The sequence below is a fragment of the Euleptes europaea genome, chromosome 1 (assembly GCF_029931775.1).
Source record: "Euleptes europaea isolate rEulEur1 chromosome 1, rEulEur1.hap1, whole genome shotgun sequence".
In the NCBI taxonomy this organism is placed as follows: Eukaryota; Metazoa; Chordata; class Lepidosauria; order Squamata; family Sphaerodactylidae; genus Euleptes; species Euleptes europaea.
In genome coordinates, this window is record NC_079312.1 from 115,367,752 (window position 1) to 115,391,891 (window position 24,140).

The 24,140-nt window shown below is 47.0% G+C and overlaps 2 protein-coding genes across 3 annotated transcripts in view; one reads left to right on the plus strand and one right to left on the minus strand.

Annotated features, from left to right (window-relative positions):
• Nucleotides 1-11,875, plus strand: part of ADGRE5 (adhesion G protein-coupled receptor E5) — an 88,433-nt gene extending 76,558 nt beyond the window's left edge. The window contains exons 13-19 of the mRNA XM_056848064.1: nt 1,226-1,417; nt 3,123-3,343; nt 3,793-3,859; nt 5,411-5,502; nt 7,335-7,503; nt 7,945-8,052; nt 11,741-11,875. Coding sequence (XP_056704042.1) covers nt 1,226-1,417; nt 3,123-3,343; nt 3,793-3,859; nt 5,411-5,502; nt 7,335-7,503; nt 7,945-8,052; nt 11,741-11,875 — 984 coding nt within the window. The remainder of the gene's footprint in view (nt 1-1,225; nt 1,418-3,122; nt 3,344-3,792; nt 3,860-5,410; nt 5,503-7,334; nt 7,504-7,944; nt 8,053-11,740) is intronic.
• A 1,745-nt stretch (nt 11,876-13,620) lies between these two features.
• On the minus strand, nt 13,621-22,915 carry DDX39A (DExD-box helicase 39A). 2 transcript variants are annotated; one of them, XM_056851796.1, is made up of 10 exons: nt 22,700-22,915; nt 21,500-21,627; nt 20,266-20,358; nt 19,048-19,231; nt 18,381-18,499; nt 17,077-17,208; nt 16,836-16,945; nt 16,451-16,595; nt 15,932-16,079; nt 13,621-13,695 (listed from the first exon to the last, which is right to left on the minus strand). In XM_056851796.1, the coding sequence occupies exons 1-10, from the start codon at nt 22,905-22,907 to the stop codon at nt 13,679-13,681; spliced, it is 1,284 nt and encodes a 427-aa protein (XP_056707774.1). In that variant the 5' UTR covers nt 22,908-22,915; the 3' UTR covers nt 13,621-13,678. The 2 variants fall into 2 exon arrangements, with proteins under 2 accessions (XP_056707774.1, XP_056707783.1); XM_056851805.1 differs by having other exon boundaries at nt 22,609-22,736.
• Between the last annotated feature and the right edge of the window lie 1,225 nt (nt 22,916-24,140).

The window sequence follows — 24,140 nt, forward strand, 5'->3', positions numbered from 1 at the left end:
CATCAACAACTGGCATGGCCCTGGGGCCCAGGGACTGGCAGCGGGCCCTCCTCAGCCAGAGACGCTGCAGCCATCTTTGTTGAGCTCTGACAAGCACACCAGACGGCAGCCGACAAGGAGCAAAAGGGAAGTGACGTTTTGAAGCGTAAACAGCACAAGCTGGTTGCCTCGGGCAGCCCTGTTTCTGCAGCCGTCCCCCCCCCCCTCGCTGCTGCCTGCTTTGGCCTCCAGCCTACTTAGTGGCTCCAGCCCCAGCAGGTGAGTGCAGCAGAGGGGCAGGAGCCCCAAAGCAGCACAGCAGTAAGAAAGGAGGAGACGGGAGCTGGGGGCAGGGGGAGGAGGCTCCACACCTGCCTTTGGCTATGCTCGCCTCACTGCCTAGCAGAGTTTGCGGCTGTAGTCAAGCCCTCTGGCTACAAGACTGATGAGGAGTGGGTGGGTTTCCATCTCCAGTATCAGATGGATGAGGAAAGGGGTGCCAAGGGTACTCTGGTGCCCACAGGCCTGTAACAGCCTAGAGATGAGCTGCTTTTGAATGGTACCTTCCTGGGGAGAAAGTGCAGAGGCAGCTGGGAGTGAGTTTGTTAGAATAAGAAGAGTTGGCTTTTGTATGCCGGCTTTCTCTACCACTTAAGGAAGAATCAGACTGGCTTATAATCTCCTCTTCCCCTCCCCACAGCAGACACCCTGTGAGGTAGGGTGGGCTGAGAGAGCTCTAAGAGAGCTGTGACTAGCCCAAGGTCACCCAGCTGGCTTCATGTGTAGGAGTGGGGAAACCAACCCAGTTCACCAGATTAGTGTCTGCCGCTCATATGGAGGAGTGGGGAATCAAACCTGGTTCTCCAGATTAGAGTCCACTGCTCCTAACCACTACTCTTAACCACTACACTATGCTGGCTCTCTGGTAGTTGGCAGTCTGGCCCAAGGCTGTAGCATGATCAATGCAGGAAGGACCTCTCCATCTTCAGATTACATCTCAGGACTGGGTTACCTTTCAAAAGCTCTACTCCCAAACTCTCCTCCTGGGAACATTTCCTGAAATAAACCAGCAATCTATGCTGTTATCTCCTAGATGGCACAAACAGGAAGTTATCTTCTTCAACACTTGTTTGTTTGAGTCCACCAGGAGGAGGTTCCGTTCTGGGCAGATTTGCCAAATCTCTGGTTATGGCCCCCTTTCTGCCAACTTGCATTCCACTACCGTAACTATCTCTTCTCTTGGCAGGACCAGGGACTGACTGTCATCACCAGGATCGGCCTGGTACTCTCGCTGATCTTCTTGTTCCTCTCCATCCTCACCTTCCTGTTCTGTCGCTCCATCCGAGGCATCCGCACCACCATCCACCTCCACCTTTGCCTGGCGCTCTTTGCTGCCCATGCCATCTTCCTGGTGGGTGCTAGGAACACCGTCAATCAGGTAACTGACCAGGCCGGGCTATTAAGATGCACTCTGTGGAGCTATTAATAAGAGGCCTTCCAAGGGAAGCAGCTGGGAAGGGAGAAAGAATGGAAACCCAGGGCCGGGGCCGTCTTAACAGCATGATGGGGCCCGAGCAAAGCAGTGCACTGGGGGCCCCTACCTATACAACCGCTCACAGGAATAAAAATGTAAATGGTTGATAACATTAAAGATATATGTATTGGTGCTTCCATAATGTAAATCCAACTCTTCTTCTTCTTCTTACATTATACTTCTTATCGTACTTTGGTCACATTATGAGAAGAGTCACTGGGAAAGACAATCATGCTAGGAAAAGTTGAAGGAAGCTGGAAAAGACCCAACATGAGATGGATTGACTATAAAGGAAGCCATGGCCCTCAATTTGCAAGATCTGAGCAGAGCTGTTAAGGATAGGACGTTTTAGAGGACATTGATTCATAGGGTTGCCAGAGTCGGAAGCGACTTGACGGCGCTTAACACAACACACACATCTATTCTTAATCCAAACCCAAATTAACATTAATATTGTTCATCACCTTTAGTGAAATACATGCTAAATATGCATTTTCCAATAACAAATATTTATAGTTTAGCATAGTATTTATTTATTCATTGACAGCAAGTCACAACATACATAGATTATCATGGGGCCCCTATGCTTGTGGGGCCCCCGGGCAACTGCCCAGCATGCCCATGCATTAAGATGGCCCTGCCCAGGGGCCTTTGATGGTATCCCTCCATGGGGGAGGCTCGCAGTTGCTCCTTGGGAGCATGGGGTTCTGGCAGCAATTGACAAGCATCCCTCCCATATAGTCCCAGATGACAGCGCTGCAAGGACCTATGCCTGCAACAGATTGCACATGGCCAGGAGTGCAGCGTGATGGCTGAAGGTTAAAACTGGACACTGCTGTGATGGTGAAAGGTCCAGGAAGCCCAACTGCCTCTGGGGCTGTAGCTTTAATGAACTAGGTCTTTTGCATCGTCCATAGTGCAGAGATCTCCCTGCTGAGACAGAAGCAGAGCGTTGGTTTTGCGCAACCAGTGTCTTTTTTGTAGAGTCCGGAACTGTTCACAGCAATTGAAACCTCTTGTCAGAAGCTTCAGCTTTTGTTAGGAAGCTAGTTGGCTTGGCAAGAGGCGCACTGAGGCCTGTCTTTCACTAGAAGAAGAAGAGTTGGTTTTTATATGCTGACTTTCTCTACCACTTAAGGAAGAATCAACCTGGTTTACAATCACCTTCCCTCCCCCTCCCCACAACAGACAACCTGTGAGGTGGGTGGGGCTGAGAGAGTGTGACTAGCCCAAGGTCACCCAGCTGGCTTCATGTGTAGGAGTGAGGAAACCAACCCAGTTCACCAGATTGGTGTCTGCCGCTCATATGGAGGAGTGGGGAATCAAACCCAGTTCTCCAGATCAGAGTCCACCACTCCAAACCACCGCTTTTAACCACCACACCACGCTGGCTCTCTAAAGGGGAGGGTGACGGGTTGCTTGGCCCTGTGGTTAGATAGCAAGCCACCAATATGGACCTTTCAGTTTCTAGGCCAGGGCCCCATCTGCTTGAAGCAGGGCTTGTCAGCAGTGGTAACACTTTGGCCCCTACAGACTTAGACCTTCATGGAAAATTCTCCCCTGAGCAGTCTCTTCACCCTCCTCCCTCTCGTCCTATCTCCTCTTCCAGACGGCGTGTGCTGTAGTGGCCGGGCTGCTTCACTACTTTTTCCTGTCTGCCTTCTGCTGGATGTTGCTGGAAGGCGTGGAACTCTACCTGATGGTGGTTCAGGTCTTCAGAACCCACAGTCTCAAGCGCTGGCACCTGGTCCTCGTGGGATATGGGCTCCCGGCCGTCGTCGTGGGCATTGCAGCTGCCATCAACCATCGGGGCTACGGCACCACGAAACAGTGAGTCCTGGGGTTGTAGCCGTTGCACCCACGTGGGTTCAAGTCTTGTGCACATCAGACATTTGGCCACCAGAAGCTTCCGTACTTTTGTGTAGTGGGTTGTGTCATTTAAAGGGTGGAATGGTGCTGTTGAGAGAAGAGGCCAGGGCTGGGTTTGCTCTTGGAGAAGCGGGTTCGACCAGGCAAGCGAAAGGTCGTTCAGTTTCCATCCTCGAGCACTAAGCAGTCAGTGATGCAGCCGCTGCATGCGAAGCTGCAGTTCTTGCCCCATGGACTGAGAGGTTTCTACTTGTGAGCTCACGTAGGAAGGACAACGGAAGGTTATTTGATGGGAGAAAGCATGGAATGTATCATTTTAAACAAATAAGATTTCCCGGGGTGGGGGTGGAACACTGCTGTGAATATTGATACATGCAAAAATATTCATTTTTGTGCTTTTCACTCCATAGCTGTTGGCTCTCATTGGAACGTGGGTTTCTGTGGAGCTTCTTGGCGCCTGTCTGCCTCATCATCCTGGTAAAGCCCAGTGAATCCTCAAAGACCCATCCCTCCCACCCTTCCCTCCATCTCAACATATCCTCTGCTTTCGTTACTTTAGCTTCTGTACAATCCAAACCTTGTGCTGTCTTCAACTGCACTAGTTGGGTTCAACTCACCTCTTTTGGGCGCACTGGTTTCCGCTAGCTGTTAATGAGGCCCTTTATCAATTCCCTAGCTGTCTCCTTGCATTTATTTATTTATTCAGTCCAACCTGTAATGCACTCTACCCCGGCATGCCAGGCTCAGAGCGGTTCACATAATCTATCAAATATACAATACAATAATAAAATCAGATAAAAAACAATACATTAAAACTGCTCTGAATGGATTAAAACCACAAATTCTAATTCTAATTCCTAATGGCACTTGGAATTGCAGTATACGGCCACAATATGGCCTGCGGGTAGTTGTTATTCCGCAGCAGCTGAAAGGATAGGGAGGCCAGCATTCATAGCACAACAGTAGCTGGCCTCAACCATATGCCTGGTGGAATAGTTCCATTTTACAACCCCTGCGTAATTCCACAAGGTCCCGCAGGGCCCTGATTTCATCAGAAAGACTGTTCCACCGGGCCAGGGCCCTGGTCGAGGCCAGGGGACCACCAGTAAATTAGCATTGGACGATCTTAGTCATCTCTGGGGAACATTTCGTCCGTTACTTCCTGTTTTACCCTTTTCATGTGGAGGCATCAGCAATCACTTTTTGTGTCTTGCCTCAATACCACTCACGTTGTGGTTCTAGAGGAACTTTCTCCAAGCAGTGGCGATTCACTGAATGTTTATGGATCTGGGGTTTAGTTCCCCCATGTAAAACTGCTCTAGCTCTGGTTCCCACTAGCTTCCAAGGCACATTCCATCAGTCCGGGACAAGAAGGCCATGATTCAATTCAAAACCTTTTCCGAATGGGCTGGGAACATTTTGTTTGGCTATATGTTGCATTTTGTTGGCAAAACGAACTCACCAAAGCACCCTTTTAACCATCCCAGTAGCCCAGATATTCATCTCAGTTCTCTAAAGACACAAGACTTTTTCCTACCAATGTAAACATGTGCAGATTAAAAAAATATGCAGACCAACATGGGTGAAAATCAGTATCTTTTTAGCTTCGTGTAAACATATTGGGTAGGAGCCCCGTGATGCAGAGTGGTAAGCTGCAGTACAGCAGTCCAAGCTCTGCTCACAACCTAAGTTCGATCCCAACGGAAGTCGGTTTCAGGTAGCTGGCTCAAGGTTGACTCAGCCTTCCGTCCTTCCGAGGTCGGTCAAATGAGTACCCAGCTTGCTGGGGGTAAAAGGGAAGATGACTGGGGAAGGCAATGGCAAACCACCCCGTAAACAAAGTCTTCCTAGGAAACATAGGGATGTGAGGTCACCCCATGGGTCAGGAATGACCCGGTGCTTGCACAGGGGACCTTTGCCTTTTTAAACATATTGGGAAAGCTGAAAAATGTGATGCATGAAGCAGCCTTAAATCCAGGTCTTATTTTGGCACCTTGCTAACACCCCCTTTCTCTCTCTCCTACACAGATCAATGCCATTGTCTTCGTGGTTACTATCTGGAAGCTTACTAAGAAATTTGCGGACATCAATCCTGACATGAGTCAACTAAAAAAGCAGAAGTAAGCATCTACAGAGGAGGTGGTCCCCTTGGACTCCAGTGTTTTATATTTTTTTGCTTTTATTCAGTATTTTAATCTTTTATTCATTTTTTCTTTCATTAGTGTATTACTCATCATTTACGTTTCCCTGTATTTTCCTGAAAGGCACATGACCCTGAATGTAAGGCAACCACCACCACCACCCTGCAATGTTATTTTTAAAAAGCTTTTTACTGTTGTACATACTTGTAACTTGTATGCGAATTTAAGAGGACACTCTCTTTTTCTTGACTGCACACCTTGGAGGGGAAAAAAAACTAGTCTTCCTTTTGGGTAAACAGTAATTCTTGCTTGTTTCAATGAAAAGCACCTCCAGTTTGGATGAAATCTTAAGAAACTGTACCGTTCCTTCAAAGAATCCTACCTGCTAAATTCCTGGCAGATTTGAGAAAAGATTTGGGTTTAATAGGCAATTAAAATTTATGCTTGCACAATCTCTTCTGTTGCAAGGTGCATTTTACTCTGCTAATTGGAAATGGTCCCTGTCATTTCATTCTCTCCTGTCCCCTTCCAAGCCTGAACTCTGCCTGAGCGCTCTCAACCAGACAGGCAAACTCCAGAATAATTAATGCCTGTTTTCCATTTGTTTGTGTTATTATAAAAATATTTTGTTTCCTTTTTTTTCATTTGTTAATGAACAAATGCGCATCACTGCTAGAGTTTAGAAGGTGGGAGTGTGTGTCATTCTGCAAAGTTTGTCGTAGCCTCTTCATGTAACGGCAAGACTGCAGTAACCAATTACTTAGCCCTGTCTTGTAAAGCTGTTTTCCAACCTGTGAGTAGTGACCCAAAAGTGGGTCATAGAGCCCCTGAAAGTGGGTCGCAGGCCAGTCCTCTCTAATGGCCGGCCCTGCCCTTTCCATTGCTCCCTTTTGTATTTTGGAAACCAAGACCTGACCCTAGAAACAGCCTCTTCCACGTGATACATTAATTGGTATGTTTTTCTTCACTGCATATATTGTAGATCAAGTAAAATGTGACCTGATGTTTACCGGAGTGAGTTCCTTAAAACCTTAGGGGAGATTAGAGGAAGTAGAGAAGAAGAGGAGGGGAGATCTCCGTAGGGGAGATTAGAGGGTGATCAAAGAAGAAGAGGAGGAGTTGGTTTTTATACCCCAATCTTCTCTACCTTTAAGGAGTCTCAGATTGGCTAACAATTGCCTTCCTTTCCTCTCCCCACAACAGACACCTTGTGAGGTAGGTGGGGCGGAGAGATTTCAGAGAGAGTTGTGACTGACCCAAGGTCACCTTCTTGTAGAGGAGTGGGGAATCAAACCCGGTTCTCCAGATTAGAGTCTGCCGCTCATGTGGAGGAGTAGGGAATCAAACCTGGTTCTCCAGCTTAGAGTCCTAACCACTACACCATGCTGACTGAAATATAACCTCCATATGCTAAGGCTGACCTGGATAGCCCAGGCTTGCCTGATCTTTTCAGAAACTAAGCGGGGTCATCCCTGGCATGTATTTGGATGGGAGACCTCCAAGGAATACCAGGGTCGAGACGCAGAGACATGCAATGGCAAACTATTTCTGGATGTCTCTTGCCTTGAAAACCCTACAGGGTCACCCTAAGTCAGGTGTGACTTCATGGCAAAAAAAAAATGCAAAGTCTGTATATGATGGAATGCCACTCATGTAGGATTGATGGGGGGAGAGCCCTGCACCCTTTGCATGATCGCTTTTATAGGGAACTAGGGTAAGAACATCATGCTGTACCTAGGACTGCCCCCCTGTAAGGACAAGGATTGTGGCCATCCATGCAATCTCTGTGCTCGACTCCTTTCTGTCTTCAGGGTGCTTGTAGTCACAGCCATCGCCCAGCTCTGTGTTTTGGGCACCACCTGGATCTTCGGCATGTTTCAGTTCAGCAGCCACAGCCTTGTCATGTCCTACCTCTTCACCATCCTCAACAGCCTGCAGGGGCTCTTCATCTTCATCTTGCACTGCCTGCTCAAGAAACAGGTAACCGCAGCATGGGGGACCGCAGAGTTTAGCATTTGGGGATGCTGATAACTCTCTGGAGAGGGTGTAAGACTGAATGATTTCAGAGGGCACTTGGGAGTTCTCGAGAGATACAATTGTCTGGCTCTGGAGAGCTTTTATGACCGGACCTGGATAGCCCAGGCTAGCTTGATCTTGTCAGATCTCGGGGGCTAAGCAGGGTCAGCCCTGGTGGGTAATTGGATGGGAGGGCCACCAAGGAACGCCAGGTCGCTATGCAGAGGCAGGCAATGGAAACCCACCTCTGAGAACATCTCCTGCCTTGAAAACTGCACAGTGTTGCCATAAGTCAGCCGCCACTTTACACCAAAAAAAAAAAAAAGGGAGAGAGAGCGCACTATTGTTCAGTAATGTGGAAGATCGTGACAACACACGTCAGTCAGAATTTTATTCTGTGTTCAGGTGCGTGATGACTACTGCCGATTGCTTTGCCGGCGCAGAAGTGCCAAGCCTCAAAGTAGTGACAAGTATTCAGAGTTCAACTCTACAGGGACTTTCAACACATTACGGGTAAGAGAAAACTGTGGAAAGCTTCCTCCCCACCTCCCTCACTTACTCATTCCCCTATCCCGTCTTGGAGATTTTCCGCAGATCTGCACTGCCCCCCTTGCTGGAGAATCCTGCAATTTTGGAACTCTTCCAAGATGTTTTTTTCAGCCTGGCCGAGGCTTTTTATTCTGTAGCCTCACCCTCTTCTAAGAATAACCCCAAACCCTTTTTCACTATTCATTTTATCTATTGCATTTGTTTAAATCGTGTATATCTCATTCTCCCTAACAGTATTGCCAATTAAAAACAAACCTGGGTCTACAATCTTTTTTTGAAAAAGAAAGGAAAACATGGTAAACTGCTGAATTGACCCCATAATAAAACTAGACCCCTCACACACATTCAACCTCTGCAATTACAATTTTGTCAGGTGTCATAATTCTACATAGCTTCCATAAAAAGTAGTTCTGCATAGCTTCCATAAAAAGAAAGGAGTTTCACAGTCTCTAATAAAGCTATTTCCCTTTTTTCCCTTAAAGGGAAATAGCTTTATTAGAATCATAGACTCTATGATTCTAATAAAGCTATTTCCCTTTAAGGGGAAAAAATCCCTGCGAGGGAAAGATTTGCTAGACAAACTGCAAAAAATGGTGGGTTGCTTGATGTAAATGACGAATGGGGTGGAGAGGCAGGAGCTGGTGAGTGGAAAATACCTGGATGGCACCATAGTATAATAAGCTATTGGATTGTTCTTATTGGATCCTGCTCCTTCCCTACAGCCACAGAAGTCTTCTCAAGAATCTGGAATCTAGCAACATCTCCTGAAGTGAGTTCCAAGACGGCAGCTTTGCACATGATAAATACATCCAATCATTCCAGTAGCCTTTTCCCGGTGGAGCTACGCACTGCTACAGGCCTGCTGCAGCAAGGACCATAGAACGGCACGGAGGCTGCTGTGTAAAATCCTACAAGGGCTGGTTCAAGAACTGGCCGATAGTACTGAGCGGATGTTGTCAGCAGGCATGCAACTGCCTCTGTAGAATGTGCCTTCCTCCTCCGCGCTGGACTCCTCTCTCAAGGGAAGCAAGTCTGTACAAATCAGGGTACTTGTGCACATGACACTTTTAGAGAGACTCTTCTGACAGACGCTTGGTGCCAGCTGGGTACACAGAGCCCGCACATCCTGTTTGAATTGGATTTTGCAGAGTTGGTACACGCAGCCAGTGAAATTGTAGAGCAGATAGCGTCTGCCTCCCCATATACTCCATGCTCTTCAGGGACCATCCCACAGGCTTCTGCTCCCTAAGAAAGTGCTACTGTACTTTTTTTTTACCAGCTTAGCTTGTGGTGTAGTGTTACCCTGTTGCAGCAAGAAAAGGAAACTTCCAGCACTTGAAAGTCAGTCTGTGCCACGTCTGTGCCTTTAGCACGCTGTTGGCTTTCACACCCCTTGCTTCCCCCCCTCCATGCCCATATTTATATATGCCAGCTGCAAAAACACTTCATACAACTGATTAGATAGTGGGCATTAACCCCCCAAAAAGCTTGTGCTGAGATACTTCTGTTAGACTTCTCTACATTCTAAGTGTTGTGCATTTGCTCTGAGCATGAACCCACGATATTTAGTGGAGCATCAGTGAGCCAGCAAAGGAAAAATAAAGTCTGCACACATCACATCCATGTGTGGAAGGGTAGACACTGACCAGGAATGGGAGGTGTGCCCCTATACCATATGGCTTTGGCACATTGCTTCGCAAAATTGACCGACTTGTTACTAGCAGCCCTGACCTACTTGACAAAAGTCAGCAAAAATTCAGGTTTCGTGGAAGTGGGGAACAAGCATGGGGGCGCTGTTACAGAATTTCCATAATCTTCAGCCCAGAGTATTTAGAATCATAGAGTTGGAAGGGACCACCAGGGACATCTAATGTTAAAGAAAGAACCAAACCCGCAATATCTCCGAGGTATGCTTCTATTTGGAATCCGGGGCAGGTGCCACGGTGGAGAAGAGTGCTCAGAAGAGATGCATGTGGCTTCCCAGCCACTGAGTGGATATCAGTGCTTTAGATGCTGTCTTTAGTACAGCCCAGCCTTAAGCTCACCACCTCAGCAAGAACTAGGCCTTTGGAAAATACCACCCTAGGCAAGGCAGGACAGCTTCAGCTACCTAACTATTTAGGCTTTAAGTCCATTTGCACTTCCTAGAGGTTTGAGTTAACATTAGAGTGGTGCTTCCAGATTAAATTTAGGAGGGTGATGATGCACAACATAGATCCAGCTCAGAGCTGTTTCAATGTCAACATCTTATTTGGGTGCAAGTACGAAACAGAAGAGTACTTCAGTACTGTGAAAGGTGCCTTTATATGTTAGACTCATGTCTTGTGAAACTAGTTGAAAACAGTGAGCAAGAAACCATTGAGTGTATTGAGAGAGAATACACAACTGCACCCTTCATGATTTACACAGCACTTGTTTTGTACACACATACCCAGAGCCCCGTGGCACAGAGTGGTAAGCTGCAGTACTGCAGCCCAAGCTCTGTTCACCACCTAAATTCAATCCCGGCGGAAGTGGTTTCAGGTAGCCAGCTCAAGGTTGACTCAGCCTTCCATCCTTCCGAGGTCGGTAAAATGAGTACCCAGCTTGCTGGGGGTAAAGGGAAGATGACTGGGGAAGGCACTGGCAAACCACCCCATAAACAGAGTCTGCCTAGAAAACGTTGGGATGTGATGTCACTCCATGCGTCACACCTTTACCCAGAGCCAAATTAAATAGTGTCAAGCGGGAAATGGGTACCTTTCCATTTGCCTTCTTAACACACAGTGGTAATCGCTGCAGAGCGCATCAGTCATGCACCGGCAGTGTGGTTGGCTGCCTGTTGCATAGTCCATCTTTGTGCTCTATCAACATTTTTAGCATCTGCATTGTAAGAAGGGGAGGTCACCCCTGCTAATGTTCCACTGCACAGACTTTACTTGACTCAAACTATTGCAATTCACGTGACTCCTTTTATTAGGACCGATTGCCACACGTTTGGTTAGATCCCGACCAAATTTATCATGAACGGAAGAGGTAATTTCCCATCAGTTCTCTCTTCCTGCTGCACACCTGATTTTTCCTCTCATGCTGTTCCTGAGGGTCCAGTCCCCCTAGTGTTTTGGAAAACTCAGTGGATTGTCAGGGGGCGGGCTTTCTACTCCACCAAATGAAGTGTCTTGCTTGAGTGGAACATTTAGTCTGGCCCCAACCCTGAGCGTAAGATTTTGAGTTCTACAGAACTCATCAGGCTAGATGTTACAAAAAACGAAAGTATAAAAAGGGGTTTTGTGGGGAAGGGAATGCCTCAGGAGATGCTAAATCTTATTTAAGCCTGTATTGTGTGTGGGATGCAGAGCAGATTCAAACACTGCTGGTGTCAAGGTCCTCCTAGCCTTTCTGTGACTAACATGCGACAAATAAATCAGTTTCACTCCATGTGACCTGTCGGTTGGTCCTAATTAAAGGTACTGTGGATTGCATTTTTGGTTTAGATTTTGCTTGTGGTCAAGCACAAGTGTAAAGAGCTTCTTTACCCTGACTACCCAGGCAGGGCAATCACCAAGGAACCTGCTGTTTATCATGACACCTAATCCAGAAACAAGGTCCCTCTGATGCTTCACATTTCACAGCTGTGTACCTTGGCATGTTTCTGTTGACTCCTGTTACCCAGGAGTTCTACAAAGTGGCAGCAGAATGGAGGGATGAGGAAGGGGATAGAAGGCACAGTAAGTCATGTAATCTTAACCAGCAAAACCCATCAGCCACACGAGGGAGAGAGGTTTTTGTACAAGGGCAGCTCATATGAAGTAGCGGAAAGAAGGGAAAGCAGCACTGGTAGCTCAAGGCTGCAGCTAAAGGGGGGGGGGGAGAGACAGCGGTGATTCAAATGAAATACTGGATATTTCAGCACTTCCTTTGTAGAATGATTTATTTAGGGCCATTTCCCATTTTGGTTTTTCTTCCTGGGGAACCTGCCTATACATACAGCAGTGCTGGATGCACCTTACCCCTAGCATACAGGCACTGGTTAACTTATATTGGAAGCCAAAAGCACTCACGTTAGAACAAATCTGAATTCAAAATTGCAATTTCAAATGTTGACTTGGTTGTGTATCCAGCTACTGTTAATCTTGCGCTACATCAAATTGGGGTCCAAATTCCAACTACTAACTGGGTATAAGAATTTGACCTTCAAACCTGGCATCTGGTAGTTTTTCCAGTTTGGGTAGTAAACAATGAATGCAAAACACCGGAAATATTACACCTCTGAGACTGTAGTTTCAGTACTGCTGTGTGATGATATGTGTTCTCTAAGAGTGCCTTTAGGTAAGTAAATGTAGTTTGTCAAAGCATCTTTGCCTTTAACTCCCCTGTAACTACCCACTCCCTTATTCAAAGCACTTCTGTCAATCACTTTTTTCTGGCATTTATATTAAAATGTATTTTGAGATTCACGATTGTATAGAAAGTAATTTGGGCTGGATGGAAGAAGAAGAATAGTTGGTTTTTATATGCCAACTTTCTCACTTAAGGGAGAATCAAATTGGCTTACAATCCCCTTCCCTTCCCTTCCACACAACAAACACCCTGTGAGATAGGCGGACTGAGAGCTCAAAAAGAGCTGTGACTAGCCCAAGGTCACCCGGCTGGCTTCATGTGGAGGAGTGGGGAAACCAACCCGGTTCACCAGATCAGAGTCCACCGCTCCAAACCAATGCACCACGCTGGAGGAATGGGCAGTGTTAAAGAAAGGAACATTGAACCTGCAATGTCTGACAGGCTGTTCAAAACCCTAGTCCTAAATTTCCAAGCACAGGCAGGCTTAGGAGTTTTAGTTTACATTCAATCTATGCTCATTTAAAAGGAGAAGGGCTTTCCTCAACATTCACCAGACCACGCAGGGATCGTGTATAACAGGAAGTCGGTAACCTGTTTTCTCCTGCATCTTTCCCAAACAAAAGTGAAGCTTAGAAAAGGTTCCCAATCATTCCCCTCTTGCGTGAAAAGCACTGCACTAGAGACACACCCAACAAATTAGGGGGGGGGAAGTTTAGTCAAAAGTCAAGCCAGACCGTGAAGAAGTTGGTCTCTGGGAGAATCAATCACGCATGATAAAAGAGTCCTGGGAATGGGGAGTTCATAGGTAGAAAGAAATTAAGACTGCCGAAAGACCATCACTTAATACTTTCCAGCTACAATGAGCAGCATAGATGTTACAAACAGACAAAAGGGAGAATATAAAACAGGAAAAGAGATATAAGCAAGGAAGCCTGAATCTCATAAATTCCAGTATCCACACAACTACAACAGCAGCCATAAAAATGACATTAAAAAAAATCATTTATTAGGTGACTCAGCCACAGGGGCTTACTATACAGAAAATAGAAACATCTAATTAAAAAGCCCCCAGGCTTGAGCTGAGGCAAAATACCACCTGGGCAATTTATAAGACAGTCGTTTTAAGACCACAACCCTCAAAGGTTTAACAGCGTACCAAAAAAAAAAAAAAAAGCAGACATTCATCTGGCTCCAACCAAGAGCTAGATTTGTGGGGGTGCTTCTCTCAGCTTCCACACTGCATGAGTCAGGGAGGATCCGTGAGACCACGCTACCGGCTTTGCTCAACTGCAAAAGTAAAGACAGCTTGTCAATACCATCTGTGGCACATCCAAAATTTAAAGTCATTTACAGTTGTGTCTGTTACAGAATGGTCTTTAGCCATGGCCTAAAAAAAAACAACACACCACTTTCCAGTCCTATTAGATAAAGGCTCTTCAACTTGGCCTAATGGGAACTCAAAACTGCCCTCCCACACAGTAAAGCAGACATTGGGAAAACTGTTGCTCTGCCTTCCAAATGAGCCAATACAGCATCTTTTAAAAGAAGAAGAGTTGGTTTTATATGCGGACTTTCTCTACTACTTAAGGCAGAATCAAACCAGCTTACAGTCACCTTCCCTTCCCCACCCCACAACAGACACCCTGTGAGGTAGGTGAGGCCGAGACAGCTGAGACTAGCCCAAGGTCACCCAGATGGCTTTGTAAGTTGGAGTGGAGAAACAAATCCAGTTCACCAAATTAGCCTCTGCCGCTCATGTGGAGGAGCGGGGAATCAAACCCAGTTCTCGAGATCCGAGTCCACTGCTCCAAACCTCCGCTCTTGACCACTACACCACACTGGCTCCACACCTGTGAGCCGCACTTGCAATCTTCCCATCCTAGGTAGCTTTCCTTATTGGTACTGTAACCCCTGCTTCTGCCCAACATTGGCATCAGTTCTGCCAAATCCCCCCAAACAAAATATTTTTGCCTTTCTGGTCCGAACCTCTTTAATCTGTCCCCCTTATCAGTCTGAGGACTCCCAACTAGGCCTCCCAGCTTCCACATACAACTGTTAAATTAATGATCAGCAGCCACTAGGTATAGATTAAGAAGCAAAATTTATAGCCCAATAAACCCATAGCAGTGCTTTATGTCCAGACCAGCGGTCATAAAATCATAGAGTTGGAAGGGATCACTGGGGTCATCTAGTCCAACCCTCTGTACAATGTAGGAAATTCACAACTACCTCCCCCCCCCCACACACACACACACAGTGACCCCTACTCCATGCCCAGAAGATGGCAACAAAAGCCTCTCCAGGATCCCTGGCCAATCTGACCTGGAGGAAAATTGCTTCCTGGCCCCAAAGTGGCGCCCGGCACAACCCTGGGCATGCAAGAAAGGGCCATGAGAGCCAAACACTGATACAAATCTTCCTGCCCTCCCTCTCATGATCTGCCTAAGGTCATAGAATCAACATTGCTAACAGAAGGCCATCTAGCCTCTGCTTAAAAATCTCCAGGGAAGGAGAGCCTATCACCTCCCAAGGAAGCCTGTTCCACTGAGGAAACCACTCTGTTAGAAAGTTCTTCCTAATGTTTAGCTGGAAACACTTTTAATTTCAACCCATTGATTCTAGTCCGTCCTTCTTAGGCAACAGAAAACAACTTGGCACCATCCTCTCTATGACAGCCCTTCTAATACTTGAAGATGGTTATCATCTCAACTCCTCTCCAGGCTAAACATACTCAGCTCCTTCAACCTTTCCTCATAGTACTTGGTCTCCAGACCCCTCACCATCTTCGTTGCCCTCCTCTGGACACGTTCCAGCTTGTCTACATCCTTCTTAAATTGCGGTGCCCAAAACTGAACACAATAGGTGGGGTCTAACCAGAGCAAAGCGATACCATCACTTCACGTGATCTGGACACTATACTCTTGTTGATACAGCCAAAGATCGCATTTGCCTTTTTAATTTCCGCATCACACTGCTGACTCATGCACAGTGTTTGGTCTACTAAGACCCCAAGATCCTTTTCGCACACACTACTGCTAAAACAAATCTCCCCATCCTATAATTATGCATTTGATTTTTTTCCTACCTAAATGCAGAACTTTACATTTATTTATTGGTCACTGAGCGCACCATTTTTACTTAATTTAGGTAGCTATACTCCACTTCTCTCCCCAGTGGGAACCCAAAGCAGTTTGCAAAAAGGATCCCACCTTTCTCCATTTTATTTTTAAAACCACCACCCTTAAGGTAGGTTAGTTCGCAAAGGTGACTGCCATGAAAGGTAACGGGGTGACCTTAGTCCAGAGAGGGGACTAGGACCTGGTCAGGCACTCTTAACCACTACACTGGCTTTCTATAGAAGCACAACTGCCCTGCCAGCCTTCCTTTTCTACAGAGTTCCCAGATAAATGAGCAGGCCGGCCACATTCACACTTTGGGATGACCTGCCCTACTTTTGAACAGCACACAGAAAGAATACACCAGCAGACAGTCGAGCCTACTGAAGTCAATTACCAATACTTACTATACGAGGAGATGTCTATCTCTTCAGGGAGCTCAGCCACATTCACCTCAAAGCGATCCTGAACGTCGTTGAGGATTTTGGCATCACCTTCATCAGACACAAAGGTAACAGCCAAGCCTTTTGTGCCAAAGCGCCCAGCTCGGGCCACCTGAAGAGAAAAGAATACATCATGACAATTCTGGGACTTTTCTCTGGGCATTCTGAATCTGTTGTACCAGAAGTATCTTGCAGGATGTGTCCACCAAATATGTCACAAATATCACAACATGAGTTAAGAAGAGTTGGCTTTTATATGCTGATTTTCGATACCTTTTAAAGAGAATCAAACCAGCTTACGATCTCTTTCCCTTCCTCTCCCAGAACAGACACTTTTTGTGAGATAGGTGAGGCTTAGAGAACTCGAAGAGAGCTGTGACTAGTCCAAGGTCGCCCAGCTGGCTTCATGCAGAAGAGTGGGGAAACCAACCTTTTTCTCCAGATTAGAACCACTGCTCCTAACCACTACACCACAGCGCTTACCCTGTGCAGGTAGGTATCAGAATCCTCAGGCATGTCGTAATTGAAGACAATGTTGACCCGCTCAATATCCATTCCGCGGCCAAAAAGATTAGTGGCAACCAGGATTCGACGCTGGAAGTCCTTGAATTGCTGGTACCGTGAGAGCCTGGAAAAAACAAAAGCCGTGATAGACCCTCCTCAGACCGTTATGCCCTCAAACACAGTGCAACACACAGCTTGTTCCTGCAGTACACGCAAGCAACGGGCGTTAAATACTCTAAATTTCTTCCCCTGGTGGTCACTAATTTTACAGAACTGATTTACTGGATGGCTACATCACACCTGAAGAGGCAAGCACTCTGCTCCACAATTCATAACCTCCTCCAATCCATCCCCCCGGACTCACCTCTCTTCCTGAGACATGCCCCTGTGAATGGCAATGGCAGGGAAGTTCTGCTCAACCAGGAGCTGGGCTAACGCCATGCAGCGTTGCACCGATTTCACAAATATCACAACCTGCGAGGGGAGAGGAAATGGGATTAACCAGGAAGCCTCCCCCAGCGCTTGCGACTTGGCTCAGTCACTAGTCCTAGAGCTGGGAACAGCACTGAGGGGTGATGGAAGCAGCTAGCCCTCTTGCACTCCACCTGGTTGAACTCCAACACATCCAACAGGTCAAAGAGCTTGCGGTTTTTCTCCGTGTCCTTCAGCTTGACATAGTACTGCTGCAAGCCATGCAGAGTCAGCTTGGTCTCGTCGTCCACAAACACCTCCATGGGCTGCAAGCGGGGAAGAAACACATGTAACTTTCTGCAGATAATGACGGCAGAGTTCTCCCAATTCAGCTAGCATGTATTAAACACTAAAGTTTGCTTGAGAAATGTAGAACTATCCAACTCCCACAGCAATAGGCATTGCTTTGATCACAATGGGATCTACGTAGGAGGCTGGGGGCAGAAGCAGAACGGTTTCATCTGCAGAACTGCAGATGGAATCTCGGCATGTCCAAGAACTCCCCCCCTGCCAAACCCTGCAGGAAGAATTCCCATGACTATTAATTATCCACAGCATTGGTTTAAGTGCCTGGCAGCAGAGAGAACTAAGTTAATACACGTTTGTTGTACATTCCATCAAAGTTCCGAGTTAAACAATCCCCAATCCACCGAGGCAACAACTGAAGATGCAGAAACCCTCAGAACTAGTATATCAGCCAGGTGAGATGGTCCAGCCTCTTGGGTACTGTCTCCTCTATGAGAACAGCCTGCAGTAATAGTACTCAGAAGCAGTGCTGTTTTGTTTGAATTTGTTCCAAGTGTTAGTGGTACCGCATGCGAGCTTCACAGTTTACCAATGGTACTGTATGCTTGACTGTACCCAATGTATTTTCCCCTCTAGATGCTGCAGCACACTGGTTACATTTATAGGGAATCGAATATGCAAACCCCTCTCACCTAAACCAGTACCACATTGGCAGAGCATACTTTGCACACAAAAAAGGGCCCCCCAAAACTCTGGGCGTTTACAATGAGAAAGATCCTTGGGAGGTCACTGCCGTTTAAAGAACAGCAGTTCTGTACATTCAATTGTTACCAGAAAGTTAACTTGATCGGCTGCTGGACAGCATGAGTTTCCCCTACTAATGTTGTTCAGTCAGTCATTGCTCTGGACAGGGATGGACACACCACCATTTTCTGGTGACCCTGGTAACATGCAGGGAACACCCACATTCAGGGCTTCCATCACTACCTTTTATCCAAACTCCACCTGAAAACAAGGTGCGAAACCAGAGGCTCAAGCAAGCTAGTGCTTTACACAGGCCGGGGTCTCCTCCTTATCAAGAAGCCCTTTCTTTGAAGTGAAGCTGGAAGAGACAAATTGCCTCAAAGAGATGCCTTTAGTCTCTATGTCGAGCAATGGCTGAAAGGCATTTTCCTGAACCTATCACACATACATCCTGCATGAACTTCTTGCAGACAGGCCGGATCTCCTTGCTCAAGGTGGCACTGAACATCATGCACTGCTTCTCATGGGGTGTCAGTCGAAAGATCTCCTGCACATCACGACGCATGTCTACAAAAATAACAAAAAGTGTAGAAAGTTGGTGTTTCCTGATAATTCAACCAACACTAGATCCTGAACTCATGGACATAACCTATCCAAGTCTCCACTACTGCAATCCAACAAGGCTTGGTCCTACCATAGTTCACAGAGCAGCAATGGAGCTGTGGCTGCTCAAAAATATCCTCAGAAACTTGCTTCAATTCACAAAGTTCCTTCTGATCACTTCTGCCCCGTGATACCTTATAGAATCACAGCAAGCTCCCTGCTGAGACTACCCGCTTCCCAATATTCATCTGCAAGATTTAACTGCATGATAGATTACTCAAGCACCCAATCTTCAACCATCAAGAAATAGATCTGGTCTTGAAAGATGTTTTCAGTAGCTGGCTGATAGTAGTATTGCTCTTGCTGGCTTTTCCACAGTTTAATCTAGAACTTGAGCATCAGATGGCTTTCGAACATTCACACCAAAATGGATTAATAACCAGAGATCTCCAACCGTTGACAACTCAAGCCAAAACAGTTCACACCTTGGCCCCCCGCCCCTGCCTTCTTACCCAGTTGCTCCAGCATCTTGTCACACTCATCCAGTACAAAATGCTTGACGTTGCGCAGGTTGAGGGTCTTGTTGCGTACCAGGGCTAGAATACGGCCTGGGGTCCCCACCACGATATGTGGGCAGTTCTTCTTCAACACCTCTTCATCTTTCTTGATGGAAAGGCCCCCAAAGAAGACAGATACCTGCATGGCAAACAGGACTCGTTGTCAACTATATCGAGAAAGCTACTGACTTGACCAGCAAAACTTTTCACGTTTTAAGAATGCTTCCCCAGGTGCAGTACATGGAGTACATGGAGAAAGAAAGGACTGCAATATGTTGTTGACAGCACCCCTTTGTCTCGACTCGCTTCCCCCGGCCCATCAGATCTATTCTTCTTCCTGAAACCAATATTCAAGGCCCTTTGAAGCAATGTGGTGGTGCAGAGAAAAGCTGTCACACAATGCAAGGGAGAATTAGCAATGTTAACATTAGACTGCACAATCCAGCAAGACCTTCCCTTCCTTGAGTTGATGTTTGGGATGCAGTGCTATAGCTTAGGGCTGTTTAGCTTGGAAAGAAGGTGGTTAAGGGGAGACATGACAGAGATCTATAAAATTATGCATGGTATGGAGAGAGTGGACAGGGAAAAAAGCTTTCCTCCCTCTCTCATGATACTAGAAAGCAGGGTCATCTGCTGAAACAGGAGGGTGAGAGATTCAAAACAGATAAGAAGCATTTCCTCACACAACACATGGTTAAATTGTGAAACTCCCTGCCCCAGGATGTGGTGATGGCTGCCAACTTGGAAGGCTTTAAGAGGGGAGTGGACACGTTCATGGAGGAGGGCTGTCAAAATGGATACTAGTCATGCTGCATACCTATTCTCTCTAGTATCAGAGGAGCATGCCTGTAATATTAGGTGCTGTGAAACACAGCCAGGATGCTGCTGCAGTCGTCTTTCATGTGGGCTTCCTAGAGGCACCTGGTTGGCCACTATGTGAACAGACTGCTGGACTTGATGGGCCTTGGTCTGATCCAGCATGGCCTTTCTTATGCTCTGACGTACATTCTTGTCAAGTGAGGTGGACATTTCTAAAATCAATAAGGGCGCCACTCTCACCACATACTCCTCCCCAAATATCATGTCACTCCCTAATTAACACCCTGACAACATTTCCATTGTAAGTGGTTCTGGGATTTTATATTTCTTGGGCCTCACTGCAGCAGTCCTCACCTTGACAGAAGACATATACTTGGAAAAGCGCTCATACTCCTTGCTGATCTGAAAGGCCAGCTCCCGGGTGTGGCACATCACCAACACTGACACCTGCCAGAAAGAAAAAGGACACGATTACAAAAGCAGCACAAAGGGCACCTCCCTGCCCTCTGAGCCACCCAATCTCCCTGCTTAACTTTGAGAATCAGCTTCCAGTAGAGTGTGCAGGTGTCCTTCAGAACCCCATCACATTACATGCAAAACTACGTATCACCAGCAAAAAGCAAGCTATGGAATAGCCTCCCTAGCAAGACCAGGGCCCTGCGGGATCTTCAGGAATTCCTCAGGGCCTGTAAGGCGGAGCAATTCTGCCAGGTTTATGGTTGAGGCCAGCGACGGTTCTCATAAATACTAGCCTCCCTAATCCTTCTTTCTCCCCCGTTGCAGAGCACCACCCCCGCTTATACCATCTTGGGGGTGGTCAGATTCATCTACTGGCTGCAGAGGGCTATTTTTCGGATTTGGGCGCCATCGGAAGGCATTATTGTCCTATTCATTAGATTGGCCTGGGCTATTTTAAATGGTATTTTAAAATGTTTTATTGTTTTATTATATTTTGGATCAGGTAAGCCGCTCTGAGCCCGACCTTCGGGTTGGGGAGGGCGGGGTGAAAAATGCAATAAATAAATACATACATACATCAGCATCTCGGGCAGTTTTGGGGAAGCTAAAGACGAGGTAATGTGCCCCAGCTTAGATAGACAGCCCAAGCAGCTACCAGTAGTTTTCTGGCCAGATTTTCCACAAGTTGGGCTTCGCATTGCATTGGAAGGAATTTAGGACTGTAACTTTCCAGACAGCTCATGCGGCTCTCCTCATTGGAAAACGAGATCCTAAGTCTGGGAACAGTTTTGCAGTTCTAGGAACTAATCCAGGTCCTCTCATCCACTATTTTAGAAGCAAAAGGGGGCAAGTTGTCACAAGATTCTCCCCAGTGATAAATGGGGGCACCAAAATGTTCCATTGACCAACGGGGGCACCAAATGCTTCATTAACATCTGTTCTAGATTAGATTTTCCTGGAAAGCCCGTTCTACATTCTTCCCAGAGTTTCCACAGCAGGCTTTGTCAAATTCCCACTCATCTCGTCCCCAGTTAGGACAGCACTCTACCTGATGCCTCCGGACATCCAGCATTCTATTAGCATCATGATGGTCATGACTGCAAGCGGAGCCGAATTCCTCATTACGTACCTGCCCGTCTAACGGCTCGATTTGCTGCAGGGTGGCCAGTACGAAGACAGCCGTTTTGCCCATGCCCGACTTGGCTTGGCATAACACGTCCATGCCCAGGATAGCCTGTGGAATGCATTCATGCTGCACTGAGAGGGCAAGAGAAGAAGTGGTCAACGCAAAGTGGGTGTTAAGCAGCCCCCAAGATAAGCGGGAGAACCCAGAGTAAACGGCACAAACCCCAGGTGGTCTGCATCCCAGTCCCCTTCCACCACTTTAAGTCATGAGAGTCCATATACACCCCATCTATAAGGTCAACCTCACTGTATGCTTACTAAGACAATTGGCAGTGCTATTCTCAAGCTTACTTTGCTGAATTACAAGTTAAAGTGAGCAGGACAGGGAGCACCGTGGCATAGATTAGTTAACTGTGGAAAGCACACTGTGGCATAGATTAGTCACTGGCAGTCTTCAAACTGAGGCTGGACAAACACTTTTCAGGGATGCATACCTGTCAGGGATGTATACTTGTCAGGGATGCAACACTTATTCTCTCCAGGATCAGAGGAGCATGCCTATTATATTAGGTGCTGTGGAACACAGGCTGGACAATGCTGCTGCAGTCGTCTTGCTTGTGGGCTTCCTAGAGGCACCTGGTCGGGCCACTGTGTGAACACACTGCTGGACTTGATGGACATCGGTCTGATCCAGCATGGCCTTTCTTATGTTCTTATGGATGCTCTAGGCTGATCTTGCATTGAGCAGGGGGTTGGATTAGATGGCCTGTATGGCCCCTTCCAATTCTACAATTCTATTCTATGATTCTAACCCACAAAAGGATCTGATTGGAGCTGGCTTGAGTTCTCCGGTACTGCTTAATATCTTGTCTCAAACAGAACCTAAACCGTAGTCACATGGCTAATGGGGCTTCTCTGCTCAGCTAAGCTAATATACGAGACCCCTGAGCCTAAAGGGAACTACTCAACTGGTACAAGGCAGCCAGACATCTCCCATATGGGATCTGAACAGCACCAATGAGGTGCCCCAAAACACAACCAAGACAGCCAAGAACGCCTTCCCAGAGCAATGGCACCCTCCCGCCCCTGCTCCCTGCAGCCCCCAGCTCTCACCCTGCACCGCGTGGCACCACTGGCAGTTGCTCCCCGGTGGGTGGGCTGGGCTGGCTGGCGAGGGGGCCAAGGGTCTCGGCTCAGCTCCTACCTTCTGACGGATGCTCAAAACCGTAGTCCACAATGGCACGGAGCAGCTCTGGCTTCAGAAGGAAGTCTCGGAAACCAGAGCTGTGGATGGAGACATAGGAGCCCTTCACATCCTTTTTGGCAGGGACGGGGGTTGCGTCAGTCACTGCCTGAGGCTCTTCGTCCTCTTCATAGTCCAGCAACTCATTTTCCACGTCCTGCTCAGCCATATCCTGACAGAAAGACGGGGTCATGATTAAGGGACATTTAAAGTGAGCTCTTTTCGCAGACTTTTCTTCTTGGCCAAACATAGTGCCTTACCCTTCAGTGAATTAACTGGCAGATTTTTGAAAACCCCGATCGAACAGAGTCTGCCCATGTGGAAAGGCAAAGACAGAAACACTTATCATTTTTTATTCAGTTGTGATTTATATTCTTTTATAAGACCTTTTTTGATTACTCCATTGATTTCACACTTTCCTGTATGTTCTCATGACTACCACTTAATCTATCTGCTGTCTGGTAATGATAAGGCTGTTACTCTATCAGTAGTTTACTAGTTTATAGCCACTTTGAAGATACTTTGAAAGGTATAATCAAGTTACGCCTAAATGCTCATTTGCATACAGGCGCTCTTTTTGCACTGGAACGAAAGTGAGCTGTGGATAGACTATTAAATCCAGGGCTAAGGTGGTAGAAAGAATGGAGGAGCTGAAATGTGGGTGAGCAAGAAATGGCAGCCATAAAGGCAGGCAGCCACTCAGGAATATCAGAATCTCTCCATATCTGTCATATATGACTAAGGCAGGCAACACTGTCTTTTCTAATGCTCTGAAGTTATATTCTTAAAGCAAACCACTCTTAGGTTTCGTCACACATTTTTGAAGCCCAATTACTATTTCCCTATAAAGTGTTTCTTTAACGTGTGCAAAGTAGCAGAAGTGTCTTTTTAACTGTGTGCATGCAGCCAAGGTGCTTCTTCAGGTACATGCTGCCACGCGCACATGCCCTTTTCTACCAATACCAATCTTCGCTTCAATATGCCAGAAGAGGCCCTGTGTGACAAAGGCAAGCCCAAAGTGATCCGCAGTCCCAGGGCAGGGGTGGGTGGGGAGGAGACCCTCTGCAGCTTTGGCCTTCATGGATAGCTGCGGGTCAGATTCCCGTTGTGGAGGCTCTTCAGTAACAGCCTGTTAGAGTGGTTAGGTTGGGGAAGCCCTGGGTTCAGATCCCTAGTCTACCTTGGAAGCTCACTGGGTGACCTAGGGCCAGTCAGATGCTCTCAGCCTAACCCACCTAACAAGGTGGTTGTGCGGATAAAATCGAAGAGGGGGGAAATTTGGGGAGGGGCCATGGCTCAGTGGTAGAGCGTTTGACATGCAGAAGGTCCGAGGTTCAATCCCCAGCATCTCCAGTTAAAGGGGCTAGGCAAGGGGGTGAAGTGAAAGACCTCTGTCTGAAAC

Excerpts from the sequence above, each read along its gene's own strand:
- DDX39A (XM_056851796.1), bottom strand. The coding sequence starts at position 22,907 with ATGGCTGAGCAGGACGTGGAAAATGAGTTGCTGGACTATGAAGAGGAC. Across the intron at positions 20,359-21,499 it reads TCGAGCCGTTAGACGGGCAG|GTGTCAGTGTTGGTGATGTG; the intron begins GTACGTAATGAG and ends TCTTTCTGGCAG. Across the intron at positions 19,232-20,265 it reads AGTATATGTCTTCTGTCAAG|GTATCTGTCTTCTTTGGGGG; the intron begins GTGAGGACTGCT and ends TTTGCCATGCAG.